General features: G+C 46.5%; 1 protein-coding gene and 3 pseudogenes across 1 annotated transcript; 3 read left to right on the forward strand and 1 right to left on the reverse strand.

Annotated features, from left to right (window-relative positions):
* The first annotated feature begins 440 nt into the window (after positions 1–440).
* LOC137156633 (olfactory receptor 14C36-like) lies at positions 441–1,347 on the forward strand (annotated as a pseudogene).
* A 2,113-nt stretch (positions 1,348–3,460) lies between these two features.
* Positions 3,461–4,396, forward strand: LOC137156570 (olfactory receptor 14C36-like; annotated as a pseudogene).
* Positions 4,397–7,713: 3,317 nt separating this feature from the next.
* On the forward strand, positions 7,714–8,406 carry LOC137156511 (olfactory receptor 5P55-like). The gene has a single exon (XM_067553421.1). It carries the CDS (start codon positions 7,714–7,716, stop codon positions 8,404–8,406), a length of 693 nt encoding a protein of 230 aa, XP_067409522.1.
* Positions 8,407–15,225: 6,819 nt separating this feature from the next.
* LOC137156518 (olfactory receptor 10A4-like) lies at positions 15,226–17,483 on the reverse strand (annotated as a pseudogene).
* Between the last annotated feature and the right edge of the window lie 845 nt (positions 17,484–18,328).

The following is an 18,328-nucleotide window of genomic DNA, read 5'->3' on the forward strand; positions in this document are numbered from 1 at the left end:
TCTCCTTCAATGACCATTTGAAAATCAGGATTGGATGATTTTTTTCTGGAAGATCAACTGTAGAAATTATTCTGGGGAAGTTCTATGGCATGTCTTATACAGAGGTCAGCCTAGATGATCACAGTGATCCAAATATCTCTAAATCTAGTGTAGACATCTTCTCATAACACAGTTCTCGATTTTCGCAATAGTACGATCATCCTAGCTACAATTGTTGGGTTTGCATTGTAATTTGGTCCGTTTTTACCCTGCTTTCTATCAAGGCACACCTTGGATGAGATTGTAGGACGGTGGATCTGACACCGTCCATTGACTCTAAGGGAGATTTACCAATTTACAATGCACCTGCCTTGGAATTTGATTGTCATAGATGATTCTGATTCTGGCCATTACCCTTGTCCTTCCCTCCACAGGCAGCACACAATGTACCGAGGAGGGAAATGACCAACCGAACCAGCGTGACCGAGTTCCTTCTCTTGGAATTCTCTGACGTGCGGGAGCTGCAGCTTTTTCACCTTGTGGTGTTTCTAGGGATTTTCTTAGTTGCCCTGGCAGGGAATCTCCTTGTTATCACTACAGGAGCCCTCAGCCACCACCTTCACACCCCCCATGTACTTCTTCCTGATGAATTTGTCCATCATAGACCTTGGCTCCATCTCCGTCACTGTCCCCAAGTCTATGAGCAATTCCCTATTGAACACCAAGTCGATTTCTTATACTGGATGTGTTGCCCAAGTCTTTCTCTTCATTTTCTTCATTGAAGTAGACTTTGCTTTCTTCACCATCATGGCGTACGACCGATACGTTGCCATCTGCCAACCACTTCACTATGAGAGAGTGATGAACGGAAGAGCTTGTGTCCAGATGGCCGCCTGTGCTTGGATCAGTGGTGTTCTCAATTCTGTACTGCACACCGGGAACACGTTTGCATTAACCTTCTGTGGAAATAACACGGTGGATCAGTTCTTTTGCGAAATCCCACAGCTCCTCAAACTTGCCTGCTCTGACTCGTACCTTGATGAAGTTGGGGTTATTGTTTTCAATGCGTGCTTGTTTTTAAGCTGCTTTTTATTAATAATAGCGTCATATGTTCAGATCTTCACTACGGTGCTGAGAATCCCCACTGAGCGGGACCGGCATAAAGCCTTCTCCACCTGCCTTCCTCACCTCATTGTTGTCTCCTTGTTTATTTGTCCTGGTGTCTTTGCCTACCTGAAGCCCACCTCCATCTCAACGTCACGGCTGGATCTTGTGGTGGCTGTTCTCTATTCCGTGGTGCCACCGATGATGAATCCCATCATCTACAGCATGAGGAACAAGGAGATCAAAGGTGCCTTAGAAAACTGACAGGGTGACCATAAAATATCCAGATTTCTCCCAAGACTATGGCTTTATTCATTATATCTATACAGATATAATCAACTGATGGCATTATTGTTTCCGTGGAGCTTTGATGTGCTCTCTCTTTATGTAAAATACTGGGTTTACACTGGTAATATATGCAAACTGAGTTCACTGAAGTCAATGGAGCTACTCTAGGTTTACACAAATGTAAATTAGGTAAGAATCTATATGTCTATCATAAATATATGTAGAAAAATTGTGTGGGAAGAGGCTGTAAAAGGGTATGAAGCGGTTGTGAAATGTTCCAAGTGTGGTATTCTGCGGGGGGAGCAGGCTGTGTTTGAGCATAGAGCAAGTACAGGTAGCCCCCATCCATGACAGCCAAAAGGCACAACGTGAGTGTTTGCGAATGTCGTGAGGCATTGCTCAAAGTGGGAAGAGTTAAGGGTGTTTTAACTTAATTCTGTATTTCCTGGGTTTCAGAAGCTTGAGTTTTGTTCTGGACGTTCACGAGCTGTCACTGGACCAACTTAAAAAAGTTTTTTGCTGTTTATTTTCCTAGGTTTTTTAACCAAAAGAGAAGCTATTGGTAGGAATTAGTGGCCACTGTGACAGTTGTAGATAGCAATGGGCATGTATGGTTAGTGGATCAAAATACTCTTAAGAATCTCCACAGTTTTCTGAAAATGGGCTGTATATTGGGCACTGCTTGGACAGTCTGGGTTTCCCCTCACATTCACTCCCACCCCCAGATACTCGTGGTAGATGCAGTACAAAGACTTGACACATTCAAACTGGGTTTAAACAGAGACTTGGAGTGGCTGTCTCACTTCCGAAGGTGAATTACTTTGCTCACCCATTCTCACCTCCTACTCAATGGCAGTCATTAGGTCTTAAGTACCGGACTCCACCTCCCCCATTGTTCTCAATGCACCTGGATATCTATAAGATGCTTCTGTGTTACCTATTTTCTGTATTACTGCATCTTAAGAAGAGAGCTGAAGTCTCTCGAAAGCTTATGCCTGCAAATATTAAATTTTTTAGTCTTTAAAGTGCCATAGGACTCTCATTGTTTTTGCTATATACAGAATAACACGACTACCCCTCTGGAACTAGACTCTAGCTAGAATTTCACCAAGTAACAAAAACAAGGTTTGCCTGTGCCATAAATCCATTTCCTGTCACTTAGGCCCGACCACTTGTCCAGCTTTTAACTCTTTACTCTCCCACAGACATGGAGAAGGTCAGTGGGATTAGAACCAGCTCTCCTGCTCTAGCGCTGGATCTGCTGCTCCCCTCTGCTGCCAGCTAAGCACAGATGCTGTTGGTGGGGGAACAGAACATACACATAACCAGACACAGCCCACCCCCAAGGAGCTCACAGTCCTAGCAGAAAAGGCAGCGCAGCATAGGGAGAGAAACAGAGGCACAGGGAGCGGAATGACTTGCCCAAGGTCACAGAGTAGGTCGGTGGCAGAGCCAAGTCTCCTGACTGCCAGAGACCCACACACACATAAAGTTAGGGCAGTAAATGACACAGCAGAGAGGCAGCTGAGTGATGCTTCTAGCCCACGATGACACACAGAGGGAAATGCAACTGGGATTTGGTGTCATCAATCAATCCATCAGCAGGTAGCAGGCCACCTGGGTGGTGTTGCAGTGCAATCATTACAGAGGAGCTCTCACACGGGTACCGAGTAACACTATGTCATATTTCCGCTGAAAGTGGGTATCAGGCAGTGTTGGCATTTTAGTTTCGTGCCCAAGCTCAGAGACAGCAGTTTGAAGTGAGAGGGGATCCATCTTGGCTAGAAGTGTTGCGTTGGGGTTGTTCTTTGCTCCATCTTTCACACGGCATTTCATCAAGACACATCCTGAGCTAGACCTTCAGGTGGTGTACACTGCTGCATCTCCATTGACTTTACGGGAGCCTATTTACCTTCAGGTGATAACTCACCACTCCTAGTCAATGGAAGGGACGAGAGCTGTGCACCTTTGATGCCCACATCGTGAGATATTACAGAGGGGGATCAGGGCCATTCCTCTGTCCCTGTAATCCCAACGGTTATCTTTGTCCTTCCCTCTACAGCCATCAGAGAATATACAGAGGAAGAAAATGTCCAACCGAACGGCTGTGACCGAGTTCCTTCTTCTGGGATTCTCAGATGTTAGGGAGCTGCAGATTTTGCACTTTGTGGTGTTTCTGGTGATTTACCTGGCAGCCCTGATGGGGAACCTTCTCATCGTCATGGCTGTAGCGCTCGACCAGCATCTTCACACCCCCATGTACTTCTTCCTGATGAATCTATCCATTCTAGACCTTGGCTCCATTTCTGTAACCCTCCCCAAATCCATGGTCAATTCCCTCATGAACACCAGGTTGATTTCTTATCCTGGGTTTATCACCCAAGTCTTTCTCTTTGTCGGCTTCACCACAACTGATTTTGCCTTGCTCACCGTCATGGCGTATGACTGATATGTCGCCATCTGCCAACGACTGCACTACGAGAGGGTGATGAACAGGACAGCTTGCATTCAAATGGTGGCCGGTGCCTGGATCAGTGGTACTGTCTACTCTGCACTGCACACCAGGAACACCTTCAGGTTGCCCTTCTGCCAGTCCAATGTCATCAATCAGTTCTTCTGTGAAATCCCCCAACTACTCAAGCTCACCTGCTCTGACTCCTACTTCAGTGAAGTTGGGTTTATTGCCTTTGGTGTGTTTATAGGTATAAACTGCTTTGTTTTTATAATTGTGTCTTATGTTTAGATCTTTAAAGCAGTGCTGAGAATCCCCTCTGAAGAGGGCCGGCATAAGGCCTTCTCCACCTCCCTGCCTCACCTCAGTGTGGTCTCTTTGTTACTTTTCACTGGCTTGTTTGAGTACCTGAATCCCACCTCCACCTCAGCATCAAATCCGGAGCTGCTGATGGGTGTTCTCTATGCCGTGGTGCATCCGGTGATGAATCCCATCATCTATAGCATGAGGAACAAGGAGATCAAAGCTGCATTACAGAAACTGATTGTGTGGAGGATATTCACGAAGAATTAGAATGTCCGTCCTTGCTCCTTGACTGTGATTTCATTCTGAGCTTCTTTATCGACTGATGACAAAATTGTCTCCTTGAGACGCGTGAAATATGTTTATGAAGTAATAAAATCCAGACTAACTCCACTGAAGTCAGAAGAGTTAGTGAAGGGTTACAGCAGTGTAAATAGGATCAGAATCTCTATATCTATCCATAAATCTGCCTACACACCTATCTGTTTATTTTAGAGGTTTATACTGCTACCATCCCCACACGACCTGACCACGTTGCACAGAATATCAATAGCCATAGCTAAGTCCCCAGTGAACTTCATGAAGTTTCTGTCTCTTCTCCTTTTTTGACATAAATATCGTGTTTCAGGTATGAGTGGTTTGCTTTGTGTTTGCTTGATTGTTTCTTTTTGTGTGTGTTATTTTGTTTATTGGGTGGTTGATTTGTTCCTGTGCTCCACATGATTTATTTGGGGGGTAGGAGTTTGGGAGTGTGGCATATGCTTGTTTAAATGAGGGTATCAATTATTTATCATCTACTCGAGATGCAATCTCATCATCTCTTTGATGGGGTTTTCTGAGAGTCTTAAAGTTTTGCTTTCCCCATTCATGAAGATTTGGAAAAAAAATCGTGTGGCTGTCAGGGTAGCTGAGTTTCTGGTCAAACAATTATTTTTATGCTGTATCATTCTTTCCATGGTGGAAAGGCATTTTGGAAGAGAAAGCTATTGCAATGCCTAAAGACAAACTGAGTCGTGGTAATAAGGTGTAAGTTTTATCCCACCGAACAATTGCTGTGATGGATCTGGAGTTGCTATCTAATATTTTCTCTTATGTTAAACTTTGTTCCTACTGTGGTAAATAAATCACACTTTGTATGGAGAAGGCCGGCCAGTCACTCAACTTACTACTGCTCACATCTCCTGAGAGAAGAACTGCTGGTATCAAACCCTGTTCAGAAATCACGTTGGTGCACAGGGTGTTGTCAGCTGAGACCCTGCTTGAGAGGGGGAAACATCAGGTGATTCTGCATTGAAAGAGAGGCAGGCTCATGGATGAGACCTGAGGGGGTGACCTCAGAGAGACCCGAGAAGGGGTCAGAGATGTAGCTAACCCTGTAACCAGGGCAAGTGGGATTTAGTCATTCACTGCAAAGGGTTGATTTGGAATTAGCCAATGGTCTTTCCTCCACATAAGGTTCCAAATGTGTCCAGAGCACAGAAGCCGGCTGTTATTGCTGCTGTTGTTATTATTAGTATTGTTATTTTTAAAGCATGTTTGTGCTTATTTGTGTACCCTATGTATACATTAAATATAACAGAGTATGTAGTTAGATAGCTAGATAGACAGACGAAGGTCTATGGGGATAGCTAGATAGATAGATAGATTATGAATAATCAAAGCCAATTATTGTGCCTCTTTTGTTGTCCATTATTGTTGATTTCCAGATCAATGATTTCCTTGAAAATATTCATTATTTGGTGTTATTTATTACAGAATTTCTGCCAGTATTTCTGACCCCAGAACTTATTTACAAGAACTTCATGATAAGAAATGTCTGTTAGATTTGAGCTGTGTTGACTGGACATATTTTAACAGGCTCTGTTTCTATTGCCTTATTGGTTACAATAGATTATCCTGCTCGGACTTTGTATAAATAATGTCCTATTCACTGGGCCAAAGGCAGTGATGGGTAGGACACACAGGTGGCTTCTGGAAGAACCAGTTTCGAGCTCTGTCTCATTTAGAACAGCCCCGGTAAGTGCTCTGATCACTGCCTTATTGGCTATTTTTGGCTATTGCTCCCTGGTGTTGGCTCGAAATCCCATCCTGCACCCGAGACACCGTCTCTATGGAAGTTTAATCAGAACAGATGTGCTTCTAGGAGAAGCTACAATATTGACGAATCAGCATTTTTTTATTAAAAAAGCTTCCTTTGAAAAGTCTCAATGACAAAAATTGGATCAGAGTTTTACCTCGTTTTCCCAAGTCAGTTAGGAAACACTGCAAAACCTTCCTCTTCCAAAATGACTTTCTACCATAAGAAGAACGACACAGCACTGGTGTATTTAGGTATTGAGCTGTAATATAATAAAAAGGATGCTTACCCAGGCAGATTAATAACCAAATAATAACCCATTTAGTAACCCAATAAAATCCCAGCTGCATTAATGTAATCATCTCAACAGGAGCCCAGACATCTATGAAACTCTTCTGCACCCTTCTGTCATTCAAACCTTCAACTCCATTTCAAAACCCCATTAAAGAGATGACACAACATCACCCGCATGAGATGACTGAATCTTGACTACTGCATCTAACCAAACATTTCCAAATAACTCCCCTTCCCCTACCCTGAAAACCAAGTATCTGCAACAAAGAAACCAACCAACCAAAACAAAACAAAAATAGTCAAATCAACAAACTATAAACCCCACAAATTTCCATCCATAAGCAGAGTTTTTCCCCTCAAAAGTAGAAGAACCAGAGGTTCCATGAGGTCCACTAGGGACTTTACTATTGCTACTGGTTTTGTGAGGAAGGTGTTCTGACAGTGTGGTAACCAGGGGGAAGTATAAAATCCTAACATAGATAAACAGATAGATTTTGCCCTTATTTACACTGTGTAAACCTAGAGTCACAAGATGTAGCAAGTAAAACAAATCCAGCAAAGTGCTTATGCACATCGGATTCACTTAAAGCACATGATGAACAATCACTTTCAAGTCAATGCCCTTAGTTCGTAGATAGCAGAGATAGTCCAAAAATTTTGACCAAAAAAAATTTCCTGCCAAACAAACAGTTTCAGCTAAAGAAAAAATTTTTGGAAATAATTCAGTTTTAATGATATTTTATTATTATTGAATTGGAAATATTTAAAACAGTTGTAAACCTGTCTTGACATGAGTAATTAAACATGGAGAAGGTCCCATTTTTTGGGAGACAGGATAAGGGACATAACTGGATCAGAAGGCTGGAAACAGAATGTCTGTATTGTCTAATACAAGGGGGGAACACCTAGTGAACTATTCACAATGGACAAGATTACAATGGATACGATAATTTGGGAACAAAAAGATAAGCTAAAGAGGAAGTTGTACATGGACAGAGAATTCTGTACTGAGATTGGTTCCTACAAAGTAACCAAGTTAATCCCAAAATGTGCAACACAATGTATAGCGAGTGCAATGTAATGTGTAAAAGTATACATGTACTTCTTCCTGCGGAACTTGTCCTGCTTGGAGACCTGCTGCTCCTCCACCATCCTGCCCAGGATGCTGGCCGGTCTCCTGACCGAGCACCGGACCATCTGATTCACAATCTGCACCATGCAATATTATTTCTCTGGTTTCCTGGTAAGTGTTGAGTGCTACCTCTTGTCTTACGACCAGTATTTGGCCATATGCAAACCACCGCGTTACGCAGCCCTCATGAACGGCAGGTTCTGCCTTCAACTAACAGCTGGATCTTGGATCAGTGGGCTTCTGGCTAGTAGCACAACGATGTCCTTGATATCACAGTTAGCGTTTTGTGGCCCCAGCGAAGTTGACCATTTTTTGTGTGACACCACCCCAGTAAAAAAACTGTCCTGCAGTGATACCAGCCTGGTGGACACCATGACTTTCATTCTGGCTTCCATATACACCCTGCCCCCATTTCTACTATCTCTGGTGTCCTACGTGTGCATCATCGCCACCATCCTGAGAGTCCTGTCCACCACCGGGAGGCAGAAGGCCTTTTCCACCTGCTTCTCCCACCTCATCGTGGTGACACTTTTCTATGGGGCCCTGATCATTGTCTACGTGCTGCCAGACACCGACACACTGAGGGTCCTTAACAAAGTGTTCTCTGTCTTCTACACCATTCTCACTCCCATGGTCAACCCCCTCATCTACAGCCTGAGGAACAGAGAGGCCCAGGAGACCCTGAGAAGAGCTGTCAACCCATTGCTAATTTTCACAGGAATTGAGACAGTTCAAACTACGGGCTTGTGCCCCTGGGGAAAAACCCGGCGTAGTTAGTGCAAATCGCTATTGGTGTGCAATGGGAGCGTTAGTGCAGAATAGCGACTGCTTCACCACCATCCTAGGGGAAAAGATTTTCCTAATATCCAGCCTAGACCTTCCCCCCTGCAAATTGAGACCGTTGCTCCTTGTTCTGTCATCTGCCACCACTGAGAACAGCCTAGCTCCATCCTCCCTGGAACCCCCTTTCAGGTAGTTAAAGGCTGCTATCAAATCCCCCCTCATTCTTCTCTTCTGCAGACTAAACCAGCCTAGTTCCCTCAGCCTCGCCTCATAAGTCTTGTGCTCCAGCCCCCTCATCATTTTCGTTGCCCTCCACTGGACCCTTTCGAATTTGCCCACATCCTTCCTGTAGTGAGGGGCCCAAAACTGAACACAATACTCCAAATGTGGCCTCACCAGTGCTGAATAGAGAGGAATAATCACTTCCCTCCATCTGCTGGCAATGCTCCTACTAATGCAGCCCAATATGCCGTTAGCCTTCTTGGCAACCAGGGCACACTGCTGACTCATATCCAGCTTCTTATCCACTGTAACCCCCAGGTCCTTTTCTGCAGAACTGCTGCCTAGCCCGTCGGCCCCCAGATTGTAGCAATACTATTATTATTATTATTATTATTATTATTATTAATAATAATAATTTTCTATGAAGCTAGTGCATAGAGTTCCCAGCTATAGATCCAAGAATCGATGTGCAAACACATGAACAAAGCTGCAGTCCTTTCCCCAAGGACCTGACAATCTGAGTGTGGGACACAAGACAGATGGAGACAACAAACATAGATGACAGAGAGAGAGGGCGGGTTTGGATTCAGATATTCCTCGGCAGAGCCTCATGGGAGTTGTGTCTCCCAGCCCCTCATTGTAGGTGAGCTCCCTCCCCGGGATTTATGGCACATCTTGGGGAAGGCCTGTCCCAGTCGCTCCACTTTGGGTAAAATAATGAACTATTCATTGGCCCAGAAGTTCTGCTAGAGCGCAGGGAACTGCACTAACAATAGGGTGACCAGATGGCAAGTGTGAAAAATCAGGACAGGGGGTGGGGTGTAATCGGCACCTATATAAGTCAAAGCCCCGAATATCGGGGCTGTCCCTATAAAATCATGACAGCTGGTCACCCCACCTACCAACCAGACTACAGCATCACTCTCTTTTTTTCTTTCTGGCCCGGTTCCTGTTTAAATGGTTCGTTCCAGGTGGAACAGCTTCAGGAGGAGAGATTCAGACAACGCCACCACAGAGTAGCAAATAGCCCCTCTCTCAAGCAGATTGGGGATTTGCCTCCCGGTCTCCTACATCCCAGGGGAGTGCTCTGAACTCTGGGGTGAAAGGGGGACTCTGCTTCTAGCTGTGCTTTGCTCAGGGCCTGACCTGGTAGGCACGTGCGCTCCAAGGTGGCCTTAGATGTTTTTGAACGCCCCACTTGGCGTCTAAATTGCTTTAAAAAGCAGGTCCTTGCTGACCCCCATGTTTAGAATTCGAAGCAATTCTAAGCCAAAGACTGAAGGGACCATGAAGGCTGAATTCCAGTCTCTGTCCCAGAGGTGTTTTCCATCGAGAGTCAGTGGATTATGGTTGGAGCGCCCACCAGTTCTGTACCTGCTTTGTGGTCTCCGGTCCCCAGGGCTACCTCTCCTCCTGGGAAAACTCTCACTGACTTCACTGGGAACAGAGCTAAGCCAGTGTTTGGTGCTTGAGAAACACCCACGTAAAAGTCTGCATTGGTTGAGGTCATGGAGGTGCTACAGGGATGTCTGTTTCCTGGCTTTCCTTGAAAATTCAGCCCAGGTGAGGAAGGTTCAGTGAAGGCAGAGGAGAACCTCAAGGGCTTGGTTTGGTCACCCGTGAAATGTATTGATAGGATGAAAGTCTGCAAAACCAGTCAAGCAAAATCAACAGAGTTATCCACTGCCTGCTAGGTAGAGCGAGGGTGGAGTGGACCGAGGCGTAGGAGTGGCCTTTCTCATCAGTCGAATTGTTCCCCCCAGATCAGGGGTGAAGGAGGTTGGTTTGTCTGAGCAGGGAGTCATTAGCTCGGCCCGCTCTGGTTAACGAGGTGAGGTTGGCCTGACAGAGGCTGCCCGTGCAACTGTGCCGCTTAGAGAGAACAAACAAGGAAAAGGTGGTTGTGTGTCCGTGAGTGTGTGTGTAATAGCGACCAAATGAAGAGAAGACGAGAAATCCTGAGATCCCCACTCAGTTTTACTCAGTCCTTATGCCAGTTTAATTCGGGACGATGTAAAAACTGCCTCGCTGGGGTCTTTATTCCGACTCAAGAAAATAAGAACAGTCGTACGGGCTCAGACCAATGGTCCATCTAGCCCTTTTTCCAGATCATTTATGAATGTGTTGAACAGCACTTGTCCCAGTACAGACCCCTGGGGGACACCACTATTTACCTCTCTCCATTTGGAAAACTGACCATTTATTCCTACCTTTCGTTTCCTGTCGTTTAACCATTTCTTGATTCATGAGAGGACCTGACCTCATGAGGTGCCCTGCAGTTCCCATTGATAGTCAATGGGAGTTGGGTGCCTAAATCCCCTAGGTACTGTTTAAAATTCCACCCTAAGAAATTAGTGATAAATAAAGCTGGTCAGAAAATGGACAAGAAAAAAAAATCATGAAATTTCAGACACTGACTAACTCGTTTTTTGGGGGGGAGTTTTCAAAGGTTTGTTAGAGATATAGGAGTACTGACTTCAATCAATTTATATTTCTAATTCCCTTAAGTGCTTTTGAAATTTTCATTTTTCCACAATAATTTTTACCATTACCATTTTCTGAGACATTCTACTCAGTATTAATATTTTATTTTCACGGATAAAATCAGCTTATCTATCTATCTATCTATCTATCTATCTATCTATCCCCATACACACCCTATCTATCTATCTATCTATCTATCATCATCATCATCATCATCTTTGCACATAGCGGGACAGGATGGAAAAAAATTGCATTTTTTGAAAAGTTTCAATGTTTCAAAATTTGGTTTCCAGCTGCAATTTTCAAACCTTCCTGACCACACTTGAGTCAATACTAAGTTTCCACACCAAAAAAATTCAGTTTTGAAGAATCGGCTTTTTCAAACAAAGAAAAAGTGCCCTCAAAACATTCCTGACCACCTCTGGCCCCGGCTTATCCAGCGATCTCCCATTGCATGGCCCGCCTGCAGGAGAAGACGTAACATGGACACAAACGTGTGACCCCCATTCATGTCAGCTCAACAGGGTCGCTCAGATGAGTGAAGAGACTCGTAGGCATCAGTTTTGTAGGCTGGGGCCAGAAGCGATGGCTACTGAGGCTCGGTCAGATATGGCAGACCAGGTGAGCAAGTGCCCACTACAGCTGTAGCTTGACCGAGGCTGACAATGTGCAAGGGACATGACTGCCCACACCCCGCAGGTCTCTCTGTCTGTTCTTCTGAGAGAGCTGGATTGAGAGATATTTTTCCCTTAGCCCAGTGGGGGAGAGCATTGGTTAGATTGCTATTTTCCAAAGGACATTGTTATCAGTGTTAGACACACTGCACCCCATCTACACCCTTATGGTGTAAGTGTGTATGGTTTAATGCAAAGTGTGTGGTGTGCCGTGTTCTTGGAACGCCCATGGCACACTGAACACTGTCGTTATGATAGTGCGCTTCTCGCAATGTCACACGCGTGGTTATGGAGCTCTGCTTTGAGCAGGGGGTTGGACTAGATACCTCCTGAGGCCCCTTCCAACTCTAATATTCTATGATTCTATGAATGTTCCCAAATGTGCGTCTCACATCGTTTGGAGCGAATCCAGGCCGACACTGACTGCAGAGTGAGCGTCCACACCTCACTAAGGCCTGCATAAAACAATCTAACTCTCCCAGGAACAACGGACTGGCCTGAACATCTGCTAAGGTGATGCTCATTTGATTCAAGTGGAGGAAGCCCTGTTGGACGTGGGGTGGCGAAGGAACAGGGGTTAAAGGCAGAGACATTCTGATCTCTTGAGCTCTCTCTTGCAATCCATCGACAAAACAAGATCAAGACAGACCGCTCACGGGCGGGGAGCCTGGTTGGAGGCCGTCCAACCAGCCCGTGGTGAGCACCATCTAACAACTGTAAGGCCACTGAAGTGCTGAGTTTAGTTGAGGATGTGATTTGTTTTTATTTATTTTTGTCTGATTTATATTCCTCTGGCGTAGAATCACTTAACATCTTTCTGTACTTCATAAATGTACTGGTTTGTTTTATCCAAAGCAGCGCTCGTGGTTTGGGTGCGTGTTGAGACTTCATTAAAAATGACAGAGCTGGGGCAGATCAGGGTCTTTGATAAATTGATGGACATCTGAGCTTGCAAAGACCAGTGGCAGCACTGAATTATGTAAGACAGCAGTTCCTAGGGTTTCATTGGGGTATGCCTGGGGGTCGGGTGTGTGTCACAGCATTGTGTAATCCCATGAGTGGCTGGCCAGAAGAACTCATTCACTAAAACAGGGAACACTTGTTTGCAGAAGGCTGTGCGTGGGCTGACCCAAGAGTGGGTGATTCACACAGCGGGGCAAGTACAAGACAGGTCCCAGGAGTGGAGGGATTGGGGGTGACACAGCGATATGTCAGTCCAGACTGGAGAGGGGAACGCCACAACGGGCCAAACTCAGAAATGAGAGGAACCTGCACCCACAACCAGCCCTGACCCCGATGTCCCAAAGGCTGTCCTGTGGATCTGAACTTATAAGACACAGACACTGCGTAGGATGTATGCACTGGTCTCATAGAGTTATACACGACGGGAAATCTCCTGTCTGTCTGTGGGTGAGCAGTTGTGTCAGTCAATTCAGGGTCATTACAGGGCAGGTAACACACTTTGGTCATACTGATATGGAGGTTTTATGATCCCGATTCAACAAGACACTTAGGTATGTGCTGAATCTTTAGCACATGAGTAGTCGCACTTACTTCAAAGAGACTAATCCCATGTGTAACATAGGTGCACGTTACGTTCTGTGATGAATCATGGCCTTTCTTTCTTTCTTTCTTTCTTTCTTTCTTTCTTTCTTTCTTTCTTTCTTTCTTTCTTTCTTTCTTTCCAGAGAAATATCATATGGATTGAAACCACACGCTCTACTCTCTGTATAGCAACAACCACAGGAAACCATCATTTCACGGTTGGCCTGTATCAGGAGAAAATGAAATTCTCTCTTCGGAGACTCTCAGCATTTGCACCTACTGCTCAAAATCCACCCACTGTTTTGGCTACTTGGAATTTTTTTTTCTCCATAGAAAATTTTGACCAAAAATATTTTTTCCCATCGAATATTTCTGCAGATCACATTGGGGTAAGAAAGCAACGTACTTGAAAACAAATAATATTTCCATTACCTGCTGACACCTCCCACGGCAGCTTCTATATCTCCGGGTTTTTGTAGGTGAACACTGAGGCCAAGCCATGGTGATGCGGCTTGTGTAGCTGCGTTACGCTGACGTGAGAGCTCTCCCGTTGACATAATAAAAGCAGCTCAATGAGTGGCGGTAGCTATGTCAGTGGGAGAGCCTCTACCACTGACATAGCGCTGTGCACATGAGTGCTTATGATGGCAAAACTTAAAAACCACACCCCTGAGTGACAAACGTTTTGCTGACTTGCATGCTAGTGTAGACATGGCCTTAGTCTGTGGCATGCTGGGGTGTCCATCTATAGCACACTAGTGTGCCATGCACTAAGCGTCCTATGGCCTGGACCATGGTGCCATGTGCTTCAAGTTCCCTAATGTGCTTTAATTTACTCGTGTTTCAAAACACGGTGAATAAGTGAATGAAAATGCATCAAAAAAGTATTTGTCAGACTCATTCAACAACCACCCCTTAAAAAGGAAAAGATGGTGGTGGCTGGGATGAGAAGAGAAGAAAGGAGAAAAGAAAAAAAAAGAGAAAATAATGGAAAAATAAAAAAGTGAAAAAGAAGAGAGTGAGAAATGCAAAAAGAAGAGAGAGAAAAGGCAAGCAAGTAAGAAGGTAAAGAGAAAAGAAAAGAATTGTCTTGGTTTAGAGTTAGCTGCACCTCTGTCCCCTCACCGGGTCTCTCTGGTGGACTCCAGGTGTCAGGCCTCAAGCCTTCTCCTCTCTGGTGTGGACTGCTATGTTTCTCCCACTCCCAGACTGGATCCCTGGGAGACAGCACTCTCGATATCAACCAGAATTACTTAGCAGGGCCGACTGAACTTAGCACCAGCAAGCCCCCACAGGGAGCTGTGACCAGGGCTGAATACACTGACCCAAAACAGCCTTTTTCAGACAAAGTATTGTTTAATCTTAACAGTAGGAGCTCAGCATTGGAAGAAAAAAGAATTAAAACAACTAAAGGCTACACCCGTGTTTATCTTACCTAAAGATTTGCCTTCCCTTGGCAGAACCTCTAGGAAGGCTCAGGTTCCTTGAGGAAACCCTCAACTTTTGGAATTTTTGTTTCCTAAACTATCTCATCCAACTAGGGTCACCTCTATGCAGGGAGCGTATCTCTTTAAACCCCCCCCCCCTCAGTCTTTTGATGTCCCTCCCATCACAGGTGGAGGGATACAGTCCTGGGAAAACTGGTCCGGCAGGCCCACCACAGGCAAGGAAAGCAGATCACGATTTATTGGCTTTGGTATCTGGTGAGGAACTCTCACCTGGGCTGTTGTCCATCTTCCCGGGTAATTTCCTGAAGCCCGGCTATTGAATTAACCCCATATATGCCAATAAACAACGTCTGTACAATCCTCAGGACACGCAATGTTCAGCAATTATTACAGGTAGTGCCAAATTCAATAGAAGAACGTGTAGCTATATATTACAGGGTTCAAACCAATATTTTTTTGGCTATCACCCTTCTCAGGGCTTCCTTCACCTCCTTATTCCTCAGGCTGTAGACCAAAGGGTTCAACATTGGGGTCATGACCGTGTAGAACAGGGAAAGGAGTTTGTCAGTGTTGAGTGAGTTTCTGGATTTGGGCTTCAGATACGTCACGATGGCGGAGCTGTAAAACAAGGTAACCACGATGAGGTGGGAGGAGGAGGTGGAGAAGGTTTTGCTCCTGCCCATGGCTGATGGTCTCTTGAGGATAGCATGGAGGATGTGGAGGTAGGACACAAGGATGAGCAGGAAGGGCACCATGATGAAGAGAACAGAGCTGATGAAAATAGAAATTTCATTCTTGTAGGTATCCGCGCAGGCCAGCTTCAGCACCGGGGGCAGGTGGCAGAAGAAGTGGTTGATCCTGTTCGGCCCGCAGTAGGGCAGAGTGAATATGAGAGTTGTCTGCTCGACGCCCACCAGCAGCCCGATGAGCCAGCACACCGCTGAGAGCTGGAAACACACCGCTCTGCTCATCATGGCCATGTAGTGCAGAGGGTGACATATGGCCACGTAACGGTCGTAGGACATGGCGGCCAATAGTCAGCACTCTGTGATCCCCAAGCAGATGAAGAAATACATCTGAGTGGTGCAGCCCGGGAAGGAGATGCTCTGGTCCTCGGAGAGGAAGTTCACCAGCATCTTGGGGATGATGGACGAGGTGTAACCAATTTCCAGGAAGGACAAGTTCCGGAGGAAGAAATACATGGGGGAGCGAAGGGCAAGGTCCACCAGCGTGAGCGTGATGATGAGCATATTCCCCACTATGGTAAGGAGGTACATCAGCAGCACCAGGAAAAAAAGGGAAACACGGAGCACAAGGAGGTTGGAGAAAGGCACGAAGAAGAAGTGTGTCACCACTGTGTGGTTCCTGCTGTACAGTCCCTCTGGTGAACATCCAGTATCTGGCTGGGTCTCAGTCCTTTGTTTCACAGTTTCACTTGCAGATGACTTGATCCAGAGGTACGTTGGTGGCTGAAAGCTGAACCCGACTGAAGACAAAATGGATCCTGGGCAGCTGCCTTTTCTGTCGTTTGGTCTGTGCCATGCTGCTTGTGGAATTTCACAGGAACCAAAATGGAGTCCAGAGTCACATGAGCAAGTCCTGGTGACTCATCAGGTGTATCCCTGGCTTCTCCCCCTGGGCCCCTTGTACCTGTGAATTTGTTAATGGGCCATTAAGCAGGGTAGTGCTGCAGCCTTCCTGTCTGGGGAGTTGCCCAGACACAGCACAGTTTGAAATACAGATATAGCAACCATAGCCATAACTTCCATTACATACATAACACATGAACATAAACATCATCATCTTACTTAGCACATTATGCCTTTCTAACAGTACCTGACATGACACATCTCACATGAATTACTATGAATGCAGAGCCAGGGGAGCAGCTGACCTGGGGCTGCCATGGAGCCTCTTTCCCTGGAGATGCGGCGTCTCTCTCCAGACACCTGCCCCAGCGTCACCACGGTGTGGGGCTTGAGGCCGGAGTTGCTGGGTGGGTTCTGGACTCTGGGGTGCCCAGGGCATCAGGCTGCAAAGACCCAGTGGCCCCTCCTGGCCTTGCAATCTCTGGGTCTGGGAATCGAGGTGAGGAACAGCCCAGGGGTGTTTCTAACACTGGTCGTTTGGGGGGGGGGGGGGAGTGTTAGCCACATTCTCAGCTAGGTGGTTTGCTCACCAGAGCAGAGAGGAAATCCCTGCCCCATGTGGGCGTAGCTGTGACCTGAGGCTTCCCAATGGGTGTCTGCACCCAGCCCATCTGGGGCGAGGGATCCACGGCAGCAGGGTCCGTACCCCTGTGGTCGGCAGGCCCTGCCCTCCCTCCCAGGCCATATAACTCCCAGGGCTGAGGCAGAGGCTCCGTGCCCATCCCTGGATGGCTCTGACGATGCAGCTCTTGATCCTGGTACTGCTCCCGGAGGCCCCTCTCCTGCACTCAGAGGCTCGGGCTGGTGAGTGGGGGGGATCGGGGCCCATGGAAAGAGGGGCCCTTGCCCCACAGCGGGAGATGTGGGCAGCAGTGAGGGTCCCCCCCCCCCCGATCCTGCTGGGCCAAGGGGACACTAGAAAACCCCGGAGCCTCTCCTGAGTGCCGCTGGGGCTCTCACAGCAGCCCAAGGGGCTGGGTGTCCCAGCTGCCGCAGGCTCCTTGGGAACTCCTCTGCCAGTCCGTGCCCCACACAGGGACGCCGGCCATGGGGCTAAAGCTCCAGGCTGGGATCCAAGAAATCTGGGAGCAGTTCCCACCTCTGGGCAGGATCTCTGTGGACAGGGATTTGCACAGAACACTGATGGGCCCCCAGTTGTGTTAGGCAGGTGAAGGAACAATCTCCCAGGGCCTCAGTTTCCCCATCGATGCAATTGGGAAGAACGATTCTTCCTGTCTCTGTTTGAAACAGACACCCTTTGGGTCAGGGATTGTGGAGATGTGTAAGGCCTGGCACAATGAGGGGAAGGGACCCTGATCTCTGTCGGGGTCTGTTCAGCTCCTGGCACAGGAGGGGCCATGATCTTGGTCTAGGCGCTGCCCTAATGCAAAGACCAACCATGTGTTAAAGGTTGGTTTTCTAACACACCCACTCACCTGCGTAAAGACTTGCTCACAGCTGATCATGAAAAGTTTTTTAAAAATTTTTCCTTGGGAAAAACCTCCCGACGTGTTTCCTTTTACAGGGATCGAAACCTGAAAACTTTCACTTAAAAGTTACCCAGAATTGATGGAGGGCTGTGAGGGGGGAAGGTGAATCCATTTCACAACAGTAATTCAGTCAAGTTCGAGATGAGGCTTTGGGAGAAAAATGCCAATAGTAAAAAAATCACAATTTTCCATTACATCAAAACTTTAGCGGGTCGGGCTTGGAGCTGCAATGTCTGGTCACTGTGAGCTGATGGGGAAGGAGAAGCACCCACGAAAGCAGCCTACTGGGGACTGCCTGGACTAATCATAGACTCCTAGAAGATAGGGATTGGAAGGGACCTCAGGCGCTATCTAGTCCAATCCCTGCTCAAAGCAGGACCAACTGCAACTAAATCATCCCAGCC

This window comes from Emydura macquarii, unplaced genomic scaffold (genome assembly GCF_026122565.2).
Source record: "Emydura macquarii macquarii isolate MOO-44397 ecotype Brisbane River unplaced genomic scaffold, CSIRO-AGI_Emac_v2 contig_298, whole genome shotgun sequence".
Taxonomy (NCBI): Eukaryota; Metazoa; Chordata; order Testudines; family Chelidae; genus Emydura; species Emydura macquarii.